The 27346-nt window shown below is 36.4% G+C and overlaps 2 protein-coding genes across 3 annotated transcripts; one reads left to right on the forward strand and one right to left on the reverse strand.

Annotated features, from left to right (window-relative positions):
* Nucleotides 1-685: 685 nt before the first annotated feature.
* TRFL6 (TRF-like 6) lies at nucleotides 686-11106 on the reverse strand. Of its 2 annotated transcripts, none has more exons than XM_059600265.2 (9): nucleotides 10861-11106; nucleotides 10243-10405; nucleotides 7491-7662; nucleotides 6866-6924; nucleotides 4285-5112; nucleotides 3011-3148; nucleotides 1890-2180; nucleotides 1696-1752; nucleotides 686-1247 (listed from the first exon to the last, which is right to left on the reverse strand). In XM_059600265.2, the coding sequence occupies exons 2-9, from the start codon at nucleotides 10369-10371 to the stop codon at nucleotides 1095-1097; spliced, it is 1827 nt and encodes a 608-aa protein (XP_059456248.2). In that variant the 5' UTR covers nucleotides 10372-10405; nucleotides 10861-11106; the 3' UTR covers nucleotides 686-1094. The 2 variants fall into 2 exon arrangements, with proteins under 2 accessions (XP_059456248.2, XP_059456249.2); XM_059600266.2 differs by having other exon boundaries at nucleotides 10243-10361; nucleotides 10861-11105.
* Nucleotides 11107-17350: 6244 nt separating this feature from the next.
* LOC148584843 (uncharacterized) lies at nucleotides 17351-20425 on the forward strand. Its single transcript, XM_088517525.1, has 8 exons — nucleotides 17351-17671; nucleotides 17769-18740; nucleotides 18849-18917; nucleotides 18997-19059; nucleotides 19143-19205; nucleotides 19325-19374; nucleotides 19527-19951; nucleotides 20076-20425. The coding sequence occupies exons 1-8, from the start codon at nucleotides 17351-17353 to the stop codon at nucleotides 20423-20425; spliced, it is 2313 nt and encodes a 770-aa protein (XP_088373651.1).
* Nucleotides 20426-27346: the final 6921 nt, after the last annotated feature.

Raw genomic sequence — 27346 nt, forward strand, 5'->3', positions numbered from 1 at the left:
ATATTGATTAATCTTCTATAAATTGACTAACTATGAGATAATAATGCTCCATGAAATCTCACCTGTTTCCACATGTACTGGTTTGTATTTGAAATCATTTTAATGACGTAATAAAGTTTTTTTTTTTTTAAAAAAAAAAAAAAAAAATCTCTTATACGTTGAAAATTATAAAATATGCTTATTTTTATCAAGAAATGAATATTACAATATGGCTCATATATAGAGAACCATCATTAGTAGAAATATAAATAACGGGATTAAAAACACTAAAATTGGGAACAAGATCGAGGAGCCGGTTCTTTATAATTAAGGGGTATTTTTGCCATTTCACTTTTTTTTTTTTTTTTGAGACAAATAACGCTCAACTATAAAGAACCGGCTCTTCGGAGATGATTGAATTCAGGGTAAGTGAGAAAATGAAATTGAAGGTTTGCATATCACATGCATTATGGTATCAATTTCCCTTTAATGTCACCTCTATTGGTGAAGCTACATCATTAAAAACATGCCACCCAAAAAGATCCATAATTTCATTTGCACTCCCATCATAAACTATACTAAAAAGTTTAAAGGACTTAATTGAAAAATCAATGACACCAAGACCAAATTGATACCAATACCAAGCTACAAGGATCAAAAATGTATTCAACCAAAGAAAATGATATAGAGAACATTACTTCACTAATTGAAGCCAGAAGTAACAATATAGACAATAATATTGCTCTCAATAATTCAAAAGGCATTTCAATCAGCCGTACCTTAATGACAAATAGATTTACTGAACGGTTTAGATCTATTAATGATTTGATCGATAAGGCAAGAACAGGTGAAGCTCCATCAACCTTGATGTCCTTCCTTGTCATAGTCTATCTCTTCTTTAAAATTGCTACATAAATCAACTAACCCACTTATTAAGGTTTTAGAAACGAAAATAACAATGTTCTCATATCTCTGTTAGTAAACTTCCTTGATGCCTAACCAACCATCCATACAAAGCATCATAAAAAGAAGCATCAAAGGAACCAATTCTAGAACGCATACAGATTAGTATCTTTATTTCTTTTTGGACAACTAAAATGATATTATTTACAATGTTACAAGTACCCGGATCTTGTTTCATGCAAATTTCTACTACCCACAGTCGGTTTGCTTGAGCTAAGATTTGGAGGAACCTGTGCGTTCATCTCAGCAAGTTCTCTCACTCGTACCAAAATTGGCTCAGGGATGGGCATTGAAGTAGGCTTCCGCTATCATAGACCACAAAAAGAAACTACATAAGCTAAACCAGCCACAAGAAAACAAAAGTAAAAATTGTAATGCTTCCATATACTGATTATTGAACAGCACTATCAAATTTTCCTTCAATAAAGTAATAATCTAAGGTCAGTAATTACAGTGCACATGCTCATGCTCAAGCAAATTCTATCACACAGATATAGTAACATATTAACATATAGTGATAGCGGAGCCGGTAAAAATCCAAAAAAATTAAAAATAAAAGCACAAATCTGAAATAATTAAGAGAGAACATGATGATCACATAACAACCACTTGTATAAATGCTGAGCAAAGAGTTCAAAAAAGCACCACATTGGACGATAACATCAGGTTGAACACCCACCCACCACCACAAACCACTTAAATGAAAGAAAGCAAGGGGAGAAAGAGGGGGCAAAAAATAGCATTAATGCTTACCCCATCATCTGGAGGTGTCTGTGCAAAGCTAGCTTTTAGCAGGTTCCTCCACTTGTCCTGCATGATAAAACCTGTTGTCAGCCTAAAAGTATTTTAGAAGGACAAATCCCACAAATTTGCCTCTCATATCAAAGTAACAATGTCAAATGAGTAAATGTTAATTGGGGAATACAAATTTAAATGAAAATTTGTACCTTCAGATCAACAGATGTGCGGTATGAATAGGATGCAAAAGCAAGCCGTTTGATCTCAGACCACCTCCCAGGTCCACACTTAGATACACCCTCAACCAATTTCGTAACCTCAACAAGAGTCCAAGCTCGATGATGTTTCCTTCTCCTTCCACCTTTGGCTGTGGGAACAGTTACTACATTATCATCTGAATTATCCCCGGATGAATCTGCCTGTCTCAGCCCCAAATTTTCCCCGACTTCAATTCTGCCCATTACTGAATGCTGCCTGTCTTTCTCTACTTCAGCAAAAAACTACGCAGGAAAAAGAATGGACCACTAACAATGAAATCAAAGAGTAATTATGTTATAAAAACAAAAGATAATACAGCACTTTATTGCTCAATAGAAATGGCATAGCAGGAGATCAAAGGGAAGTAATCTTTTTTTTTTTTTTTTTTTTTAACAAGTAATCATTTCATTTTAAAAGAATGCAAAACAACTTAAACGATACAATTATACCATCTCTTTTCATCTCTTCCGCCTGTCAAATTGTTCAACAAATACTAGATAGATCCCCCTCAATGCAGCTGATTGTTGAAGGAAGTTAATAACATACCATATCAGCTGCTTTATCTGATCAACCATGGAGACTACTGCCACAACTCAAAATGTTTTTAACTCTCCCAGAAACAAGCGTCACCGAATAGGTCTGTAGCACCATCCAGAATCAAAAAACGACCAGAATATGTATACTAGTTTTTCGCCTCCACATGATAGGCTCAAGACCAGAATCATACACTAGCCAGAATATTAGCAACCCCCCAAAGAAAAGAAAATATTAGAACCCTCAGAATTGATTGAAGTTTAGAAATTTTAGCCCTTGACAAAAAGAAATACTAATTTATAGAAATTATTTAGAGGATGGCATGCAAACCAACTACAAAGGCAATAGAGCTGCTGCTAAAATATTACATAACAGTGTTTTTGCCAGATAAAACTGCCAATAACTGCAATATTCATCAATACATGAGTTTCTTCCAGACATAAAAACCCCAAACTTCACTGGCAAGTAAGAATTATCTAAGCAAATTGACAATAAAGGTGAAATTATCATCATGTGATGTACTCAAATTTGGTCTTACCGGCTGCTGGATCTGATCGGCAGAAGACCTCTTTTTCAAAACTTTGTCCCCAATATCATCATCTGTTCGAGAACTATGTACAACAAGGGCCTTCTTCACCAATTTAGCTGCCATGCCCATGCCACTTGGATTGAATTTCTACCAATTGAAATTCTAGATAAGCTCTTCTGTAGTATAATAGTTTCAGTATCACAAAACAAAATCCAACTTAGACAACCAAATTGGAGTAACCAGAATCGCATGCCATTAGTCTTCTATCCAACTAATTGCCAAATCAGAGTCATTTTAGTATCAGACTCTACATGTTTAAATATCCTAAGGCAAGTAACCAACTACAACTTCACTCCCTCATTTGTCTTTTTATATATATAGAATTTTCATCATTGGGCGTTCTCATGATCTACACCTTTGAAAAATTGCCATTTTTTTGTTGGTTTGTTGTATCATCTGATAGCCAAAAACCACAAAAAAAATGCCCCTAAGCAAGCATAACAACTTGCTTGTGGAATGTGCAATTACAAGTACACATAGTGAAGCAAAACCTGGCTTATTTGACAGCTAGCAGGAAGGAGGGCTGTGAAAGGACAGAACCTATAGATTTGAAATTTTGAATTCGCAACACAGTGTGTACTGAACAGGCAGACAGTACAAATCCCCTCAATAATCAAGTGGGACAAAACAGAAAAATGGAAGTTTTCAAAGGCATGGACTCTCTCTCTCTCTCTCCCTCATTTGTTTTGTTTTTAATTTTTTAATTTTTCATTATTGGGTGCTCTCATGATCTATACCTTTGAAAAAATGCCTTTTTTCTGTTGGTTTGTTGTATCATCTGATCTATTTTGCATTCAATGAATCATTAAATAAAATGCTAAAATGCCAAGGTTACTCCCACAATGCATAAGGACTTGCATGTGGAATGTGTGCAGTTACAAGCACACATAGTGAAGCGTAGCCTAGCTCATTTAGCCACAAGCAGGAAGGAGGGCTGTGGAAGGACTATACTATGTGGTGGTATCATCTGATCTATTTGATGTCAGTGAATCGTTCAAAGACACTCTAATACCAATCCAATCCACAACCTATAAGGACTTGCACGTGGAATGGGCAATTACAAGCACACAGTGTGAAGCATAGCCTAGCTCATTTGACAGCTAGCAGGAAGGAGTATTGTGGAAGGACTATACTATATGCTTAAGAAGCAAAAAGCTAAAACTCAAAAGTCCAGATAAACCAAGCCATATTCATATAGTTTAGATATCTAAGGTGTCACATACCATAAGAGCCATGACATTTTTCCTTGGACGGCTTCTTCGGACCCGAGAAACATACGGAACCTGAACACCAGATCCTCCAAGAGAGTCCAACCTGGTGACAACAGTTCTCCCATCTGAAAGAACATTTCTAACAGGCCTGACACAAGATCTTGGAGACATCTGTCCAAGTCCAGCATTCTTAGGTGAACTCATCAACCTTGGGCTATAATCTCTGGATTCTACTTCAGATAGTTCTTCAATATATCGCTTGGTGGGCTTCCGAATTCTTTTGACTCCTCTCTGTTCTGTTGGGAGATGGTCACTTCCACTATCAAGTTCAATACTATGATTTCTCAATTTCTTGCCAGAACCAATTTGATGATCTTCCACTTGACTACCGTGGCTAGTTGGTGAATCTTTGCAGCTAACATCGGTTGCTACAACTGCTGGATCCTGGGTGACTGAACCATCCACATTCTGATTGCATTCTTCTTCAGCATTCTTCAACAATTTGTTATCTTTAATAGTGAAGGTTGTGGTGGATACATCACAAGAATTGGTCAACCCCATGGCAATCCTCCTTTTAAGCCACAGCTTGTCTTTTACAGTAGTTTCTCGCCCAAATGTTGCCTTGAACACTTCATGAAGCTCTCTGATTGATAGTTTGTCCAAGCAAATTTCTCCATTTAACTTGGAAAAATCAGGGTTTGAACTAGAACCAGTACAGAGAGCAGAAGCTGATGATCCACTTTCTGCCATTTTATCAGGAGGCTTGGGGCACTCCCCAGTGCTTCCAGATTGATTGATGTGATTGTCATTCAAACTGGGTGCTGATAAAGGAAAGCTTTCCTGCAAGGGAATTTCAGGTTGAGGCTTCTCATCAATACCAAGCAATTTATCATGCTGATCAGAACATTCTCTGTCTAAACTGCAATTATACAAGTAGAATACTGTTCAGGAGATCCTTAACAGAGATTTTTCTCACATTTGACCTTTTGCAACATCTCCTCAGTGCATTACAAAAGAATTTAAAGGCCAAGAAGGATCCAAGGCAATTAATTACCATATAACCCAAAATCAAATAAATATTTGCACATCTAGAAGCATATATATATATATACACGCACATATACCAGCCAATGGGAAACCAAATAATCCACTTGGAGTTACGAAATTAAAGTGTATAGTTGGCATGATAGATATCTGTGCACAAGGGGAAGTAATCTATATCCAGCATGCCTTTTCTTCCCCTCCTTTTGGTGCTAAAATGATGCAAAAGAGTGCACCATATATTTGCTAATTCAAGCATGTCTGTCTACCACACTCGAAAACATTATGAATTTGTCACTAACATTATTTCTAATCCCATCAAATCCTATTGGCAACACTCATTCATATATATACTGGACTCACACCAAACATTCAGAATTTACAGCAACAGAAACTCATTTCATATTCATTTCCTAATTCTTATTTCTCTAACGTATATATCTCAAATTACTCATCAATTACAGAGTAACCATCTGAATTTGAATCCCTAAATATAATCAAGACATATCCACAAGTCAAACATCCAAGTTGATCTTCGTGTTTTCATCTCGTATCATTGTAATTACACTTTGAAGTTATATATTGATCCAACTAAACAAAATAATGTTCATAAAACTGAAAGTACAATGTGCTATAATAACAAAGAGAGTTTTCCTTGGTCTTTCTACATCAACTTATGGAATAGAACTTTGGTCCATTGCATGTTAGGCATAAACCATCACAAAAACAAGAATGAAGACCATGCAAGAGATTTACAACCCATGTGACAAGAATAAACACGAGCATTTTCTGACTGAAAAAAGGGCTCCAACATGTTGATTTTTTACCTCAAAGGTAAAACCATAGTTGGTGCCTTAAATGCAATGATAAAACACATGGAAAGAGAATTCCTTGTCTGACAAGGCAAAATGCTCAAGTAAAGATGCCCTTGTAGCACGGCCTTCCATACATAGTTCAATTGTTGCATGAATGGATCAGCTGAAAAGGTTGACTAGAAACTCATCTATCCAGCATAACAGAACCCGTATCAACAGTGAAATAATAGTAAGAAATCTAAAGAAGTAAATAAAAAATATTGCAGCAACACCATCTAGAAAATAAATTTACTCTAAAGAAAATGATAAATCTACAACAAATCTAGGTAAAAATGGTGCACCACAGGTGGTCTCCATGAACTTATATAGTAATTAAAAAGTGCAATAATTTTCATTTAGATTTAATAACTTAATAAAGTTGCACATGAATCACCTCAACTAATGATTTTTAACCAGTACCACAATATTAAAAATATAAACCAAACAATAAAAAGAGATAGGATATTTTATAGCAGCATTAATGCTGTTCAAAACAAGTGGTTATGGCAAGAGTCATACAATTAATGCTGTTCAAAACAAGTGGTTATGGCAAGAGTCATACAATTAATGCTGTTCAAAACAAGTGGTTATGGCAAGAGTCATACAAGTAATGATAGCTAATCAATAATCCATTCAATGCTGGAACAGAGCAGGAACCTACATCCCAACAAAGAAAAAAAGAATAGAGAAACCAATACCTCAAGCTGTGCATTTACTTTACCAGCATCAGCTTCTGAGTTCTCGGACTTCAACAAACCTGTCATATATTGCTCATTCAGATACAGAAACTCAAATGGAACAGAAACATAAGATAAAAAACATGTGTCTGAATGATTTAGTGAACCAAGTTACTGATAATGCAAGATCTGTTCCAGTACTGGACTTTCAAGATTTCATCTACAAAACATCTAAAAACTCATATAATTCTTTGTTACATAAACCTTGGCCCTTATGGCAACAGCCATGAGAGAATCTGTAACTTGAAGAGAACCAATGATTAGAATAAGGTTTCACATTATCAGAAGGAATCAAAATTTGGAAACCAACCCCCCCCCCCCCCCCCCCCCCCAAAAAAAAAAAAATAAATAAAGAAAAAAAATTCAATCTCAAAATAAAACCCAAAAACTGCACTTGCAGCAAATTGGATCCAAATTGTCCAGCCTAGTCATATCCAAATTCGCTGCGCTTGCAGCAAATTGTCCTCACTCCAGCAGTATGCAGAGTACACATCTGTATCTATCTACTTTATATCATTGTTCAAAATGAACCATAATTATAAAACTAAGAGAGGAAGAAGTAGTAGTAATTGTATCACAAGCAGACCTGAGCTTTCTAACTGATTCTTCCCAGGGGATGACCCTCCATTGCATATGTTCCTTACAGTCTGCCCACCGTCAGCAACCTCATGCATTTCACTCTTGTCATCTTCAAGAAAATCCTCCACCTCCATTACTTCGTCATCTGTCGCGGGCACTAATCTCCCATCTCCTTCAACCTGGAGATCAGATAAGATATCAGAGCATACTAAGATGGGAAGTAAGATGAACGCAAATAAGAAGTTAATACGAACCACTAAACCTTTTTACTTTAAAATAAAAAATAAAAAATTAGGTACTACCACACCAAGATTGAAAGTTGGATGTCCTTTATTTTATTTCCCTCTCATTTTATTTTTTTGCTGTGTCATTTGTGAGTTTGAAGTCATTAAAGTCTTCCCTTAATTGCGTCACCACCAATTGCAAAGATAAACAACAAATTTTTTTTTTGATAAGTAATAATCAAGTTTTATTAAAAGCGTAAGACACCCCTACGTACACTGGAAGCATACAAGCTGAAACACCTAACTAGAAAAAAGAAAAACCGAAGCTCACCCACATAAGAACCTCGACAGACCCACCCAAAACCCTCAAAAACAAACACCCAGAGAAGCCCAAAAGCCCTCAAAAAAACAACAAAATTGTTCAACGCAATTCAAATACATTCAATTTAAGTAGAGGGAAACAAATAGGGGGCAAAGGAAAGAATGAGGAGAGCATAGATGTAGAACTAAATTTCTTTCAATTTGTTTTGGCTTTCTGTAGAAGTAAGGCGAGACAGAAAACAATCACAGGAAAAGATTAATAATAAGGCCCTCCCTTTCACACGCACACTACCTTTTCCTTTTGCAAAGAGAAAAGAACTCAAAGGATGCACTTTCCACATAAGATCTAACTTGCATAAAGGAAAGGTGGGATATGGGTCTAAGATCAGGTTTTGGTACGATTTATGGTGCAAGGACCAACCCTTGAAGGCTGTTTTTCCGAAGGTGTTTAGCATTGCTCACTATAAGGAGGCTTTGGTGGCAGAACATGTGCAGTTTATTAATGACACTCTTCAGAGGAATATTACTTTTACCACTCCAGTGATTGATAGGGAGGTGGAGTTGGTCTCTTTGTTCTTTAACCTCTTGTACTCTCTCAGATTGAGACGAGGTGGCGAGGATAAAATCGGTTGAATCCCCTCCAAAAGGCAAACGTTCGATGTTAGATCCTCCCCCTCCCCCTCCCCAAGTGAGGGGAAAATAAGACTTTTTTGAGAGTAGCATTTTTTTGTATGGACGGTGGTATTAAGAAAGATTTTAACTTTTGACAACTTGAGAAAGAGACACGTCATAGTGATGGATAGGTGCATAATGTGCAAGAAGTGCATAGAGACCATAGATCTTCTTCTCCACTATGAAGTGGCTAAAGATTTGTGGGTTTTGATTTTCCACCTTTTTGGTTTGGAGTGGATTATGCCTCAAATGGTGCTAGAGTTGTTGGCTTGCTGGAGAGGTCAATTGGGAAGACGCCATAGATTAGAAGCCTGGAGGATGAGTCCTTTGTGCTTAATGTATTGCATCTAAAGAGAGCAGAATGCTCAGAACTTCGAAGCTTGTGGGAGAACAGTGTTATAGTTAAAAGCTATTAAGTTCAAATCTCTCTATGTTTGGATGGAGACTCACAATAGTTTTCGCTTTTCTAATTTTTCAGAATTTTTGGATTTCTGTTCCTCTTCTTCTCCCTAATTGAGGGTCTCTTTTATATAATTTGTGTACTTGGATTGCGTCCCTTAGCGTTTTATAATAAAAATTGATTGAATCATAGAAAAAAAAATCACAAGCTATTGAAAATGATTCTAATCCTTAACCACAAACAGAAAGTAAAGATGAGAGAAAAAAAAACAAAACAAAAACAACCAGCATCCTTTGGTCCATTCCATTTGAGATAAAAGCACATTGTGGCATGGCAAAACCTCTCTAAGAGAGATGGGGACCAGCCGGACCTTTTATGTTCTACGCTTGAATAAAGAAAATCCACAACATGTGATGGAGTCCAATTTTAGGTTACAAGCAGAAATACATATAAAAACTTTCAATTCTATGAAACCCATTAGAAGCACAAAGTGAAGGAAACGGACAAACTGCACTCTAGGAACAAAATGCAAGTAACACTAACATTCACAGAGCTCGTCTTTAGTACTGTCCTTCTTGGGGTCCCTTGGGTGCCTAGTATGGTGTTCAAAATGATGTCCTGCTGGAGAGGCAGGTGAGGGACAGAAAAATAAAAATAATCCACTAGCTTGGAAAGCAGCTCCACAGTCTTTGATGTGAAGTACAGAGCTGAACTGTAGTGTGCTTGAGGGTGAGGAACGTTACCTAGTTGGTTTCCATCTCTCCTTCGCTGATATATCTTCTTCAGATTTAATTTATATTAATTCTTTGTACCAATAACATCAAAGACATCACTACCAGCTGAAAAGCATAACAGTCTTTGCCCTAAAGAGCTGCTTCTAGTTGCACTCAGCAGAATACCACATAAAAACAAGCCTTTCATATTCAACAACATTTTTTATATAAAACAACAACAAAAAAGAGCATTCAATTTGCATTTACATCTCAAGCAACCCCCAATTCAACATTTTTCATGCACAAGAGAGAACAGTTGTTTTCCTTTCAGTTTATATATAAATAAAAACAACATCAGCAACAAGATGATCACACACACACACATAACTACATACATTTAGTATGTGATAAAAAACTATATATATATACCCGGACAAGCTTGTAGACAACCGGATCGGCAATCTGCTTTGGCGAAGACAGAGCAGAGCTACCTTTCTCAACCCCAGTTTCTTCGACCTGCCCTTCATCATTCCCCTCAACTCCAACCACTGTTTCCATGGAAAATCCACCACATGCAACTCAAATACACAAACTGAGCACCCAAAACACATGAACAAAAAATAAATAAATACATAATTCCAAGTGAGCTCTGTTTTCTTTTCAAACTAAGACTTTATCCACCATATGCAATTCAAGCATACAAACAAGAGCATACATATTAATAAATAAATAAATAACACAGTGACACTATTAATTTTTACATTCAACCAAAAACATGTTTCTAGAAATAGTAACAATTATAGATACCTAGACAAAGACAAAATTTCTTTTTTAACTGACAAATTCGAAAACTCACAACCACATTGCAAAAACTCAAATTCCCTGAAATTAACAACTAAAACAAACCAAATTTGCCTCGGAGACTCCGAATTCCAATGCAATAGTACAAAAAAAGCTAAAAATTACTAAAAAAATGTTGCATTTCGAAGTTTAATTGAATGGAAAATGAAAATAAACCAAGCGAAACTTAGCGGGTTTGGGGCTCACCATAGGACTGTGTGACCAAGTTGACTCAGTCCCTGCAACTGTAAACCACCTCTGAAACGGAGCGATTCCGACTGAGTCCTAAAAAGCTTCCGAGACTGAGTTGAGAAAACGAGTAGTCGAAGAGATAGAGAGAGAGAGAGAGAAAGAGAAAAGGAATTGTTACAATAAATAATAAATGACCGGATTTTCCTTCTATTTTGAGAGCGAGAGAGAGAGATAGAGAGGTAAGAATGTGCGTCTTCTGGACTCGCTTTTCTAGTACGCTGTGTTTACTATCATACAGTTCGGAATTGAGATGTATTCTTAACTGAATTTGAGAGGTGGGTGTGGAGTCCGGGAGGTTTTGGTTTGGATTAGGATTTGCTTACTGTGGGCGACCCTTTTAGCACGTCCGACTAATTTTAACTTTAATATAAAATAAGATGGGTTTATTGTTTTTTCGTATTTGGTAAAAAAAACTTTATGAAGTTACAATCACATGAATGAGTTTGGATATTTTTCCATTCAAATTTTTTTAACAATTTTTTTTTTTTCTTACATGTCCATACAAGAGGGGGAGAATGATTCGAACTAATAACCTCCGCTTCATTAGACGTGGTCCCAGCCAATTAAGTTACCTCTTGAAAACTTTTTTCACAAATTATTAGAGAGCCAACTTCGCCAAAAGATGAGCTACCATACCTGCTCCAAGATTGGTTTTATTTGCGGAACGCATATACAATCCCTAGAGCATCACCCTCCAAAATAATATTATGTAGGCCCATATCTATGTCAAATTCCACAACCTTCCTTACCGCAAAAGCCTTCGCAACAATTGGATTAATTATGTGCAGCTTAGAAGAGCATATTGTTGCTAAAACCTTTCCTTCATGGTCTTTAACAATCACACACACACCCACACCCATCATCGTCTTCTTCTGTTTTTTTTTTCTTATCAATAGTCATATCCCATTTAATTTTGAACTGGGATCTCTTCCAAATGCCATTGCATTTCTCTTAAGCCAAATCCGTCTAGCACTGGGACTATTAATTCGAATTCCTCATTCTCGAGAAAGTCATCCCCACCACTAAAACTTTTTTGGAAAAAATATATTTTACTCCCTAAAGTATTCACGCATTTGTGCTTTGGTATTCAATGTTTAAAAATCGATGAAAGACCCCCACAATGTATTTAAAGTTGGCAAAAAACACCAACAGTCTATCAAATCCGTCCATTTGGCACGTGACCTTGTTTAACCAAAACTTTCGAAAATGTCTTCCAAGGGTAAAGTGTAAACAAAAATGACTTCAGCGCAAAGTGTAAACAAAAAAAAAAAAAAATAAATAAATAAAAAAGCTTATGTAAAAAATAAAAAAAGAATGGAAAATTATACTTTACCTCATCAAAAGTTTCACCCAATTTGCAATTTAACTTCCAATGTTTAAGAATTTGCAATGTATCCCAACAAAGTATCAAAAATTTGCAATGTAGCCACTCCATTAACCATTTCCATCCAATTTAACGGAAAATTGCGCATGTGCAAGGCACTTGCATTTTTTGGTCTGAAATTTCCAAAATTACCCTAATTATTTTAAGAAATTCCAAAAATGCCCTTAATTTAAAAAAAATTAAAAAAAAAAAAAAAACTAGGGTTAGCTACGACCACCCCCAAATGGCCGAATTGAGAGTGGTTTCAACCACCATTAATTGGGAGTGGTCGGCCACCCCTCATGGGCCATGAGAGTGGCTCGCCACCCCCAAATGGCCGGATTGGAGGTGGTTTCGGCCACCCTCATTTGGCCCATTGAGGGTGCTCGGCCACCCTCCATGGGTTGTGGGGTGGGCCACCTCCATGGCCAAAGGGGGTGGCCAACCACCACCCAAAATTTTATTTTTATTTTTATTTCTTTCCTTTTTTTTGGTTTTTTTTTTTAAATAAAAAATAAGGGTAATTAGGTATTTTCAATCATTCCTTAAGAGAAAACATAAATTGTTAACGACACATTACAAATTTTTAATACTTTGTTGAAGCACATTGCAAAGTTTTAAACATCGAATGTCAAATTACAAATCGAGTTAAACTTTAAGGGGTAAAGTGTAATTTTTCCAAAAAAAGAAATAAAACAAAAACCGAAAACTAAACTAAACCTAAAACTTAAAACAAAAGGTTTATATACAAAATAAATTAAAAGAAAAAAACTAAAACTAAAAAAAAATAAACAAAACTAAACTTAAAACTTAAAAAAAAACAAAAAACAAAAAACAAAAAACAAAAAAACAAAATGGTTTCTATACAATTTTTTTTTTTAAAAAAATAAATAAATAATAAAAACCTAAAAATTACAAAAAAAAAAAAAAATGGTTTGGCCATACTAGCCCCAGACCAACCAAATGAGGGTGGCTCGGCCACCCCCAAACCTATATGGGATGGTTTCGACCACTCTCAAAACCCATTTTGGGGTGGTTTCTGCCACCCTCATTTCTTATTCTTTTAAGGAAAAATTACAGTTTACCCATCTAAAGTTGACAACATTTTTCAATTCGAACACCGAAGTTTCAATTTTTGCAATCCACCCCCAAAGTTTTAAATTTTTGCAATTTGATCAATTTTATCCAAAACTTCCCATATTGCCCCTAATTTTTATTTTTTTTTATTTTTTATAAAAAAAAATTTTTTTAAAAAAAAATCAGTTTCGTCGTAGCCACCCCTTTGGCCATCTGGCCATTTTTGCACCCCCAAATTTGTTTTTTTTTTTTTAAATAAAAAAATAATAAAAATAAAAATCAGGGGCAATATGGAAATTTTGGGATAATATTTGTCGAATTTAAAAGGGGAAAATGCATTTTACCCCCCTGAAGTTTCAGGGGTTTTGCAATTTTAACCCCGAAGTTCAAAAAGTGGCAATTTACCTCCCTGAAGTTTCAAAATTTGACAATTTAAACCCTCCGTTTGTTTTTTCCGTTTAAATGGACGGAACTCGGCGCACGTGCTCCTCACGTGACATTTTCACTCAAAACCTTCCAATTTAGCCCTCAGTAATATTACATGATGAACCCAACCCCTTTTCAACCCCACCCACACACTTTGCTCGACATTCCCTCCAAACAAACCCACACACCCCCACGGAAGCACGACAAGGTGAAGAAGAAAGTTCCAAAGGCGTGGTCCCCTCGTGTATTGAAGCAGCAAATCGCGTGGTCTCCTTTCGTTTCTACCCCACCCACACGACACATCACGACAACACCCAGGCGACAATTTCGGTGAAGTTGTTCGTGGTCCCCCGTTCGTGGTCCCTTGTTCGTGGTCCCATTGCGTGGAGAAAGGGGACAGCAGAAAGCAAACAACTTGTGCCCATAAATTTCGGTTGCTATCTAGGTATGCCCCAATTTTACAACTAATTATCAACCATCTACTTTAGGGTTTTTTGTAAAATTGGGAGTTTTGGGGGTTTAGGGTTTAGGGTGTTGAATTGTTTAGGGTTTACAATGCCCGAATATTGTGAATTGTGAAATATTTTGGGTTCATCATTTTTTGTCGGTATGCCCCAATTTAGCAAGTAATTTGGACCATGTACTAGGCTTTTTTGTTTATTTGGGGTTTTGGGGCAATATTGGTTTTGGGGTTAGGGTTTAGTGTTGAATATTTTGGGTTCATCATTTTTTGTCGGTATGCCCCAATTTTGCAAGTAATTTGGACCATGTACTAGGCTTTTTTGTTTATTTGGGGTTTTGGGGCAATATTGGTTTTGGGGTTATTGTGAATTGTTGACTATTTTGGGTTCATCATATTTTGTCGGTATGCCCCAATTTAGCAAGTAATTTGGACCATGTACTAGGCTTTTTTGTTTATTTGGGGTTTTGGGGCAATATTGGTTTTGGGGTTAGGGTTTAGTGTTGAATATTTTGGGTTCATCATTTTTTGTCGGTATGCCCCAATTTTGCAATTAATTTTGGACCATCTTCTAGGGGTTTTTGGGGGGAATTTTTTTTAGGGTTTAGGCTTCTTCCAATTGAGTTACAATTTTGAACCCCCCATTTCTGAAAATTGCAATGGGAAATGTCAATTCTATGTTGTGAATCAAACTTTATTTGGATGAGATGCACACACACACACACACACACACACACATATATATATATATACTTGGAAGTTGGATGAGGGACAAATGTAAGCAACCACATATTGATTTTGGTTGGAATTTAAAGTAAAAACAGTATTGGTGTTTGGCTATACATATCTCTCTGTTTTTATAATGAAGCTACAATCTTGAATGACTTGAACATATGACTTACAAATCATCATCATATGCTCCATCTCCTTGTTACACTTGTGATTATATTCACTTAAAATTGGATTTTTTTTCTACTTCTTCCAATTGAGTCACAATTTTTGAACCCCCATTTCTGAAAATTGCAATGGGAAATGTCAATTCTATGTTGTGAATCAAACTTTATTTGGATGAGATGCACACACACACACACACACACACACACATATATATATATATACTTGGAAGTTGGATGAGGGACAAATGTAAGCAACCACATATTGATTTTGGTTGGAATTTAAAGTAAAAACAGTATTGGTGTTTGGCTATACATATCTCTCTGTTTTTATAATGAAGCTACAATCTTGAATGACTTGAACATATGACTTACAAATCATCATCATATGCTCCATCTCCTTGTTACACTTGTGATTATATTCACTTAAAATTGGATTTTTTTTCTACTTCTTCCAATTGAGTCACAATTTTTGAACCCCCATTTCTGAAAATTGCAATGGGAAATGTCAATTCTATGTTGTGAATCAAACTTTATTTGGATGAGATGCACACACACACACATATATATATATATACTTGGAAGTTGGATGAGGGACAAATGTAAGCAACCACATATTGATTTTGGTTGGAATTTAAAGTAAAAACAGTATTGGTGTTTGGCTATACATATCTCTCTGTTTTTATAATGAAGCTACAATCTTGAATGACTTGAACATATGACTTACAAATCATCATCATATGCTCCATCTCCTTGTTACACTTGTGATTATATTCACTTAAAATTGGATTTCTATTGCATCGCCTATATGTGACACGTTATTGAGTTTGAAATTAATTTCAAATTATTAGTTTAGGATGGCCAATTGAATCAAATTATTCACTAAAAATGTTTATTTCACTTTGTAGGATGGCCAATTCAAGGCTATTGTTTGAGGTCCACCATGGTGGTAGATTCAACAGGACACTTGGATGTGAGTACGTGGGGGGTGATGTGGCAGTACATACAGAGAGTGTTGACCCTGATGAGTTGTCATATTTCGAATTGGAAGGCATATGTCGACATTATGGGTACAAGTCGGGGGATTTAATCTTTTTTCAAGAACCTGGTAAAAGTTTAGTCAATGGCTTGCATTTGATTACATCTGACCATAATGTACTATTTATGGTTGCTAAGCACACTGGTCATAACGTAGTTCACTTATTTGTTGTTTCTTTCGGAGAGGGTGTAGTTGATGAACAAGATGAGGAGGATGAAGATGAGGATGGAGGGAGGGTTGACCCTAATGACCCTTGGTGGCGTGATAGGATTAGTGATGATGAAGATCTTTTTGATGTAGATCTTGATGACATTGATAGTGGGGCTAGACCATCAAATACAAAACCAAATAGTCAGAAAGAGGAACAGGATGGGGATGACAGAGGTGTTGAAGAGGGTGAGGATGCTATAGGCGATGGACATGATAGAGGTAATGACGAGGGTGATGATGATAGAGGTGATGAACATGATAATGATGAGGGTGAGGGTGATGATGATAGAGGTGATGAACATGATAATGATGAGGGTGAGGGTGATGCTGGTGTTCTCGGAGGTGAAGGGGATGATGATGATGATGATGATGACAACTCCGAAATGGCTAGGAGTGATATACTTGCGTCGCCAGTCATCAGTGATGAAGATTGTGAAACACAATCTGCACGTGCAGTCGACTTTCATGCTATGGATCTAGTGGATCCAGTCATTAAACTTGAGATGAAATTCCCAAACATTCAAATGTTTAGGGAAGCTGTGAGGGTGTACAATGTGAAGAGGGGAAAGGATGTCAAATTTACGAAAAATGAAACAATGAGGTGTGTAGCGGTATGCAGGGATGCGAAATGTAAGTACAGGGTGTATGGAAGGAAGATGCCTGATGAAGAATCATTTCAAGTAAGATCAGTACAGTCTAAACACATATGTGGTCGAAAATACCGAAACACCATTGTCAACTCTTCTTGGATAGCACAGAATCTCATTGACAAGTTTAGGGTTTAGCCGAACATGCCGTTGGATGTAATCCAACATGAAGTGAAGGAGAAATGGCGTGTTGATGTGAGCCCAAGTATAATGTACAGAGCTAGGAGGAAGGCCAAACAAAGATTGTATGGGAATCTTGAGGACCAATATGGTAGGTTGTGGGACTATTGTGAAACATTGAGGCATACTAATAGTGGAAGCTGTGTTGTTATGAAAGTTGATAGACCAAACCCCGATTTGCCTCCAAATTTTGGAAGACTATATGTTTGTTTGGCTGCCATGAAGAAAGGCTTTTTGGAGGGTTGCAGGCCGATCATTGGGGTAGATGGGTGCTTCCTAAAAGGACCGTTCAAGGGCCAACTCCTTTCTGCAGTTGGAAGGGATGGGAACAACAACATGTACCCAATTGCCTTTGCGGTTGTCGAAGCCGAGGTTAAAGACAGCTGGATTTGGTTCCTTGAAACCCTTGTCTCTGATCTTGGTACCCATGACAGGCATGCTAGGCCTACATTCATTTCAGATCGACAGAAGGTAAATTGTTTTCTTGTTCACAACTTAAATATTCATGCAATTTGTTTGACAACTGTTTTGGTAACATAATATATATATATATATTTTTTTTTGGTAGGGTCTAATGCCAGCTTTTGAGGTTGTTATGCCCATGGTTGATCACAGAATATGTGTTAGGCATTTATATGCCAACTTTAGAGACATTGGGGGGCATCGAGGGTTGGCACTGAAGGAACAGTTGTGGTCTGCAGCCTCTTCATACACAGAATATGAATTCAATGATCATATGGAAGAGTTGAAGAAGATGAATGAAGCCGCGTATGAATATTTGAGTCAGATTGACCCTAGTACATGGTCTAGGGCATGGTTTAGTGACTACCCCAAGTGCGACCTCCTAGTCAACAACATCTGTGAGTGTTTCAACTCATATATTTTGAAGGCCCGTGAGAAGCCCATGTTGACCATGTTGGAGATGATACGGAAGAAGCTGATGCGGAGATATCAAGTTAAGAGGGAAGGGATAAAGAAGTTGACTGGGAAGTTAACCCCCAGGATTGTTGCAAAGTTGGAAGAAATTGGGTTGCAAGCAATTGACTGCATTGCACAGTATGCTGGTGATTCTATGTTTGAAGTTACTTGTCCGGATAATAGACAATATGTGGTAGACCTTGGTAGAAGAAGGTGTGGTTGTAGGCAGTGGGAAATTACTGGAATCCCATGTTCCCATGCAGTGGCAGCTATACTCTATGATTGTGGGGACCCTGAAGACTATGTTGATGAGTGCTTTACTATTGAGGTCTACAAGAAGGCATATGCTCCAGTAATATACCCAATGCCCAGTGAGGAACAGTGGATAAAAACAAGTCATGATAAGTTGGAGCCTCCAAGAGGAAGAATTGCCCCGGGTCGACCAAAGAAGCTAAGGAGAAGGGCACCCGATGAGAGCAGGGACCCAAGAAATCCATATCGGATGAGGAAGTACGGAGCGCGAATGAGATGTGGGAAGTGTAACGGGGTTGGACACAATAAAAGGGCATGTCCAACCAATAGAAGTGAAGCATCCAATAGCAAGAAGTCGGATACACCAATTGTAAGTTTCTCATACATATAGCTCATATTTAATAAACATATGTTTTATAATATTTATAGTTCGTTCTTATGCATGATACTAAACTTGTTTTTGATGTTGTGTGTGTAGTCACGAAGTGTTGGGTTGAAAACACCTAAAGCGACAAAAGGCAAAGGCAAACAAACAATTGTGCAAAAGGTAGTGGAAGGAGTTCCTATTTACTTATATACATGGTAATATTGTGATACTAAACCTATTTTCGTTTTTATGTGTGCAGTCACATAGGGTTGGTTCTAGTACACCTAATGCGAGCAAAGGCAAACAAAAAGTTTTGGAGAAGGTACTTGAAGGAAATCGTATTTATTTACTTTTATACATGGTATGCTTGTGATACTAAATATAGTTTTGTTATTATGTGTGTAGTCACAAAGGGATGGCGACAGTACACCTAAAGGGACCAAAGGGAAACAAAAAGTTACAGAGAAGGTACTTTAATTATTTTGTATTATTGTATTTAGTTTATTAAGTGTTTTGGTATTATTGTAGTCCACCATTTAACAATTTATTGTTCCAATTGTGCTAAAACAAATTTTGTGTTATTTTAGCAGGAAATGTCTTTGCTTAGGGAATTGTGTGGTGGACTACTTGGTCCACAGTCGGCTACTATTTTTAAGGTAGTTAAAAACAGTATCCCAAACAAATGATTTCTATTTATTTTTTTGTTTTGAACCCTCATAATTGTCTTGTCTTTTATGTAACTTATTTTCTGATATGTTTTATTTTTATTGTTTCTTTTTACATATAAAGAAGAAGGGCATATCAAAGAGCAAAGCATCTACAAGTGTTGGTGCACATTCCAAGAGAAAGGAAATCCACATCCCGCATCTTGTTGACGAGCGAGAGCACACACCCCCCCCCCCCCCCCGGATTTGCCCATGTACGCAAAGATTTCCCACCCGCCGGTGGTGGTGTGGAAGAAAGAGTATCACCCCCTCCTGCAGCTGCTGATGAAGAGGGCGTATCACCTGCAACTGGAGTTGCTAGTGAAGGCCAAGGCTCATCTCCACGTAGACCAGCTATACTTGAACATGGATTTGGTGCAGGTATTGAACTACCTCCATCATGGGGTGACCCACTTGGACCCTTAACAGATGATCTAGATGATCTACTATTTCCTAAGTTGTCCATAGGAGGGCCTGCAACAAGGACTCGCCATTCGGATCGAATAGCTGGTATTTGTCACAGTTTTCCCAAAAAAAAACACTGGCCCAATACACATTGACTTAACTGAAGATGACTGTCAAACTGGAACTGCTGCAAGAAGAGGGCCATTGACTAGGGGTGGCCGAATTTCAGGATCTGTAAGAAAAGGCCCATTAACAAGAGGTGGTTCAACTGGTTCAACTGCAACTAGGGGTGGGGCAGCAACGGGTGGTGCATCCAGGGGTGGTCCAGCCAGGGGTGCTGCAGCCAGGGGTGGTGTACGCAGGGGTGCTGCAGCCAGGAGTGCTGCAGCCAGGGGTGGTGTACGCAGGGGTGGGGCAGCAAGGGATGGTGGAACGCCGTCTGTGGCAGGCAGAGGTGATGCAAATGCTTCTTCATCGTCAAACCAAGTGAAAGGAAAGCGCATTGTGAGAACAGTACAAAAAGGAATAGAAATTATGGAGGCCAAGAGGAAACGAAAAAATCCAGATTGGAAGCCATAGGCAGATGTTTTATACTTGTAAATTATTACGATGTTGGTTGTGGTATGTTAGGTGTTATGTATAATGACATGTAAATAGGTCGTTTTGGTTTGTTAGTTGCTAAGTTTAGTACAAGGATATGCTGTTTTGCTATGTTGGTTGCTAAGATTAGTACAATGACATGTTTTGGTGTGTTGGTTGCTAAGTTTAGTACAATGACATGTTGTTTTGCTATGTTGGTTGCTAAGATTAGTACAATGACATGTTGTTTTGGTGTGTTGGTTGCTAAGTTTAGTACAATCACATGTTGTTTTGCTATGTTGGTTGCTAAGATTAGTACAATGACATGTTTTGGTGTGTTGGTTGCTAAGTTTAGTACAATCAAACTTTATTTTGGTATGTTGGTTGCTAAGTTTAGTACAATGGTATGCTGTTTTTATGTTGGTTGCTAAGTCCAAAACAATTACATGTTTTGGTATGTAGTTTGCGTATTGTTATTGTATGAGGAAATTTGAATGTAATTTACAGCAGGGGTATTATTTTTCGTATGTTGTGTTGGTATGACGATGTTTAGGTATGTTGTGTTGGTATGAGTGAGGAAATTTGAATGTAATTTGCAGCTTTGGTATTATTTTAGGTATGTTGTGTTGATATGAGGAAATTGCAATGGTAATGTAAAGCTTGATCTTTTTTTTCATTTATTGATTTGGTATGAGGATATTTCAATGTAATGTACAACTTTATTTGTATTATTTTTGGTATATTGTTTTTATATGAGTATCTTTAATCAAATTTATACCTTTGGTAGTTTTCGTATGTTGTTTTCGTTTGAGGTATGTTCTGTTGGTATTATTTTAGGTATGTTGTGTTGGTATGAGTGAGGAAATTTGAATGTAATTTGCAGATTTGGTATTATTTTAGGTATGTTGTGTTGGTATGAGTGAGGAAATTTGAATGTAATTTGCAGCTTTGGTATTATTTTAGGTATGTTGTGTTGGTATGAGTGAGGAAATTTGAATGTAATTTGCAGATTTGGTATTATTTTAGGTATGTTGTGTTGGTATGAGTGAGGAAATTTGAATGTAATTTGCAGTTTTGGTATTATTTTAGGTATGTTGTGTTGATATGAGGAAATTGCAATGGTAATGTAAAGCTTGGTCTTTTTTTTCATTTATTGATTTGGTATGAGGATATTTCAATGTAATGTACAACTTTATTTGTATTATTTTTGGTATATTGTTTTTATATGAGTATCTTTAATCAAATTTATACCTTTGGTAGTTTTCGTATGTTGTTATTAGTTTGAGGATCTTTATTGAAAGATGTTGAACACAATAAGGTCTTCAACACTATATCGCGTACTACATAATAATGCAACATAAATCGCACTTGGGACTAATGGAGTTAAACTAGGGTTGAGGTCAAATTTAGGGTTTACGATTTAACCCTAAACCTTAAACCCTAAACCCTTAAACTAAACAAATCCCACATGGAACTAATGCCTTTTAACTAAACAAATCTCACGTGGGACTAATGGAATTGCAAATTCATGATCAAACACGGACTAATACCTGTAAAACAAAATAACTCCGATTAAATAAACCCTGATTTATGGAAAGCTTCTAAGGTTTAGCTTATACCATGATTTATGGAAAGCGTGGCAACAACATATTGCTCATTGCCCAAAAAATGAAAAATAAAAAAGTAAAAAATTTAAAAAAATCCTCCAAACAACACATGACACTAATGTATTTAAAGTGAACAAATCCCCATGGGACTAATGGATTCATGATCCAACATATCGACTAATGTCATAGACAAAATAACTTCACATACGACTATATAGTTCTATCATATTACACATTGGTAAATATACTAACATATCACAAAACCACAACAAAAAACTACACCACGTTCCACCAGCTCAACCATGACGACCAACCTCAGGATAGCATCACACGACGTAATTTGCAGACGTGGTGACCATTGGGAATGTATCCAAATAACAACATGAATAATGCACACATCATTACCATACATGAACATACAATGATTGTAAGGTAATTCTTCTTCATTGCATTCATCTTTATGTCCACAATCTCGAGTTGTTTACGATACTGAGATATCTCATTCACCAGTTGTTCCTTCATATGACGAGCTTCACTCTCCATTTCTGCCTTCAGCTGCACGGTTTTTTTCTCATGTTCTGCTCTTACCTTCCCAACTTCAACTTCAACCAATGTTTCATATCGTTTCGCTTGAGCCTCTAAATATTCGTGCCTTTGATGCAAACGATGTACCACCTTCTTACCGAAAGAGCACATTTTAGGATCAAGCCATTCAAAGAAACCACAGTCTTGGTTAATCTACAAAACACATTACAACTAACAATTACCAACCGAAACTAATTGAATAAACTAAACAAAAGCAGTAAACAATGACAGTTCATATATTGATTACATAAAATATCAAGTACTTGCCTTCCAGTTTTCGCAACTCACAAACCTCCTTCCAAAGTTTTTCTCAGTGTTGGCTGTTTTGACAATAGTCGGCCGCTCACAGAAGCAAACGCGCTGCACCGCAGATGAACCACTGCTATGAGCTGAACCAAACGAGCTTCCAAATGAGCTTCCAAATGAGCTTGCACCTTCATTTGAGGTATCCATTCTACATGATATAGTAATACATAATTAGTCCGCTTCCACATTTGTTTTATTGTTTATCACATTTCAAATGGGTAATAATGCATGCATGTGACCAACGTATTCTGAAACCTACGCTATTCTTTTTTTGGGAAAATAATTAGAGAAGGAGAAGAGTGTAGGAAGCTTATTTCAGCCTGGGTTTCAGACTTACATTGTTCAGCTTTGGCTGCTCCTCTCCTTATTTAATTAATTAGGTAGCATTTGATTAACTACTACCTCAGACCATAGAAAATAACCACGGCCAACCAAGCTACAAGTGCTTACAACCGTTCATCCATTAATCGTTGTAGCATGAAAAAGTAATGTTTATTGGAAGCTAAACCATAATAAAGAAGAATAAATAAGAGGCATATAATATTCCCTTAAACAAAAACAACCCTAATCAATATTCCAACAAAACCCCCAATTTGTTCTCTACACAAAACCCTAAAACATTACATTATCCAATATTTTGAAATCTAAAGATACCTCTTAAGAAATGGCGAAGAGAGGAGATGGCGAACTTTTGGACTTCGTTGCTGTCGCTGGGCTAGGAGCACGCCTTTGGAACTTTCTTCTTCACCTTGTCGTGCTTCCGTGGGGGTGTGTGGGTTTGTTTGGAGGGAATGTCGAGCAAAGTGTGTGGGTGGGGTTGAAAAGGGGTTGGGTTCATCATGTAATATTACTGAGGGCTAAATTGGAAGGTTTTGAGTGAAAATGTCACGTGAGGAGCACGTGCGCCGAGTTCCGTCCATTTAAACGGAAAAAACAAACGGAGGGTTTAAATTGTCAAATTTTGAAACTTCAGGGGGGTAAATTGCCACTTTTTGAACTTCGGGGTTAAAATTGCAAAACCCCTGAAACTTCAGGGGGGTAAAATGCATTTTCCCCAATTTAAAAAAAAAAATTGGAACTTTGTGGGGGTGGATTGCAAAAATTGAAACTTTGATGTTCGAATTGAAAAACGCTGTCAACTTTAGGGGTGTAAACTGTAATTTTCCCTTCTTTTAAAAACTAAAATAATTTAGCCCCCCAAACTATCATTCATTTTCATTTTAACCTCATAATGTTCAAAAAGTGATAAAGTAGCCCCTCAAACTACCAAAAAGTTACAATTTGGCCTCTCCGTTAGTCAACACCGTCAAATAAGATGAAAAATGCAAAACGACGTCGTTTTTTGAGGTTAAGTTACTAAAATGCCATTTTGAAAAAAAAAACAATTTAAAAAATGACCCAAAAAAACGACGTCATTTTGACAAAAAAAAAAAAAAAAAAAAAAACGGTGGTTTAGGGGTAGTTGGCCGGCCACCCTATAGGCCTGGGGGTGGCCGCCCAGCCACCCCCATGTCCTGGGCACCACCCCAACAGGCCTGGGGGTGGCCAAACGTTACCACCGTTTTTTTTTTTTTTTTTTTTTCCTTCAAAACGACGTCGTTTTGGGGGCCATTTTTTTTTTTTTTTCAAAAGGGTATTTTAGTAACTTAACCTTGTCAAAACGACGTAGTATTGAATTTTTTAGGGGAAAATGCAATTTACCTCCCTGAAGTTTCAAGGGTTTTTCAATTTTAATCCCAAAGTTAAAAAATTAGCAATTTACCCCCCTAAAGTTTAAAAAATTGGCAATTTAAATCCTGCGTTTAATTTTTCCGTCAAAATGGACAAAAATCTATGAAATTACATCATTGCCCTTAGGCTTTTTTAAAAAAAATTCCGTCCAATTAAACAGAAGGTTTAAATTGCCAATTTTTGAAACTTCAGGGGGGTAGATTACCAATTTTTGAACTTTTGGGTTAAAATTGAAAAACTCCTGAAACTTCAGGGGGGTAAACTGCATTTTTTCTAATTTTTTATCCTATTTGACGGTAATGACTAATGGAGTGGCCAAATTGTAACTAGTTGATAGTTTGGAGGGCTATTTTATCATTTTTTGAACATTATGGGGCTAAAATGAAAATGGTTGGTAGTTTGGGGGGCTAAATTATATTTTTTTGAGAAAAATGCAGTTTACCCCCTGAAGTTTTAGAGGTTTTTCAATTTTAACTCCAAAGTTCAAAAATTGGCAATTTACCCCCTTGAAGTTTCAAAAATTGGCAATTTAAACCCTCCGTTTAATTTTTCCGTCTAAATGGACAAAAACCTATGAAATTACATCATTACCCTTAGGCTTTTTTTTTTAAAAAAAAAATTCGTCCAATTTAACGGAAATTAGTAATGGAAGGTTTAAATTGCCAATTTTTGAAACTTCAGGGGGGTAGATTGCCAATTTTTGAACTTTTTGGTTAAAATTGAAAAACTCCTGAAACTTCAGGGGAACAAACAACATTTTTTTCAATTTTTAATCCTATTTGACGATAATGACTAATAGAGTGGCCAAATTGTAACTAGTTGATAGTTTGGAGGGCTACTTTATCATTTTTTGAACATTATGGGGCTAAAATGAAAATGGTTGGTAGTTTGGGGAGCTAAATTATATTTTTTTGGGAAAAATGTAGTTTAACCCCTGAAGTTTTAGAGGTTTTTCAATTTTAACTCCAAAGTCCAAAAATTGGCAATTTACCCCCCTGAAGTTTCAAAAATTGGCAATTTAAACCTTCCGTTTAATTTTTCCGTCTAAATTGACAAAAATCTATGAAATTACATCATTACCCTCAGGCTTTTTTTTTAGAAAAAAATTTCGTCCAATTTAACGGAAATTAGTAATGGAAGGTTTAAATTGCCAATTTTTGAAACTTCAGGGGGTAGATTGCCTATTTTTGAACTTTTAGGTTAAAATTGAAAAACCTCTGAAACTTCAAGGGAGTAAACTGCATTTTCCTCTTTTTTTTTTTTTTTCAAATTAATAAAATAAAAAACTAAAAAACTAATTATTTTTTTAGTTTAATATATTTATATTTTTTATTAAGAATGACATGTGTCGCCATTTGTATTGGCGTTGACGTGACATTTAACAGAATTTGTCAAATTTTTTAACGAAATTTGACTTCGAGGACTAAATTTTTTTTTTTAGAATATCTCAGGAACATCTGATTTTACTTTCGTACGACATAAAGATATTTGTAATTTAGGCCAACTATAGTGACTAATTATTTATTTATTCCAATTTATTCCCCCATTGGTTTTTTTTTTTTCTTTTTAAAAAATAGTTTAGTTTTTTATTATTAACTTTTTATTTTATATTTTAAAAGAATAGGGGTATTATAGGAATATAAAAAAAGTAAGTGCATTTTTTTACATATTTTGGTAGTTTGAAGAGCTACTTTAGTACCTTTCGAACATTATGAGGTTTTATCGCAAACGGATGTTAGTTTGGGAGGCTTTTTTATATTTTTCCCTATATTTTTTTGGTGTGTGTAAGTTTTAGGTTTAGTTTTTTACTTTTATTTTGTGTATAAAATTTTTGTTTTAAGTTTTGGTTTTTCCTGTTAATTTATTTTTTTATGTTTATGTTTATATGTACACTTTACCCCCTCCCCACCCCCCGAAGTCATTTATGTTTATACTTTACCCCCGACGGCATTTTTGAAAGTTTTGATTGAAAAATGTCACATACCGCGCACGTGACTTGGTTTGTCCAAATAGACGGATGGTATTTTTTGTCTTTTGTCGATTTTTTAACATTGAGCGCTAAAACATAAATGCATGAATACTTCAAGAGGTAAAATATATTTTTCCCATACCTTTTTAAATATTTCTAGTACATTTCCTCCCATACATCCCTTAATAATGGACATAGCCACAAAATGTGACATACATTTTCCACCTCCACCTTACAAATTGGACACAAAGAATCTTTAGTCACCCTTTTTTAAAGCAAGTTTTCTTTAGGTGGCAACAAATTATTACTTACCTTTCAAAGAAAAACTTTCACCACTCTAGAGACATTTAGAGTCCAAAAAGTCTTCCATGCGTTGTTTTTTGCATGGGGAGCATATGGGGTTCGGGGACCTGCTTAAAGAGGGTTTAATATGGAGGATAGGAAATGGGAAAATGACAAAAATTTGGATGGATAAATGGATTCCAATCCCGGATACATTATGATCCAATCAAGGCCACGTGTCCTTGACACAGACGCAACTGTTAGTGCACTTATTGAGAGGGATAATCACTGGTGGAATTTGGGGCTTCTAGAGACACTATTCAATCCGGTGGAGATCCAAGCAATTTTGTCAATCCCCATTAGTAGTACCGATCAAGATGATGTATTGACCTGGAGGGGTACTGCAATGGGGGACTTCTCTGTCAAAAGTGCATATTATTT

Source organism: Corylus avellana, chromosome 6, assembly GCF_965113065.1.
Source record: "Corylus avellana chromosome 6, dhCorAvel1.hap1.2, whole genome shotgun sequence".
NCBI classification, from domain to species: Eukaryota; Viridiplantae; Streptophyta; class Magnoliopsida; order Fagales; family Betulaceae; genus Corylus; species Corylus avellana.

Coding starts and splice junctions, on each gene's coding strand:
- TRFL6 (XM_059600265.2), bottom strand. CDS start 10,371: ATGGAAACAGTGGTTGGAGTTGAGGGGAATGATGAAGGGCAGGTCGAA. Junction 7,663..10,242: donor TTGTCTACAAGCTTGTCCGG/GTATATATATAT, acceptor TCTGATCTCCAG/GTTGAAGGAGATGGGAGATT. Junction 1,753..1,889: donor GCACATCTGTTGATCTGAAG/GTACAAATTTTC, acceptor TTTATCATGCAG/GACAAGTGGAGGAACCTGCT.
- LOC148584843 (XM_088517525.1), top strand. CDS start 17,351: ATGAAAGTTGATAGACCAAACCCCGATTTGCCTCCAAATTTTGGAAGA. Junction 19,375..19,526: donor GGTGGACTACTTGGTCCACA/GTCGGCTACTAT, acceptor TTACATATAAAG/AAGAAGGGCATATCAAAGAG. Junction 19,952..20,075: donor CCATTCGGATCGAATAGCTG/GTATTTGTCACA, acceptor GCCGAATTTCAG/GATCTGTAAGAAAAGGCCCA.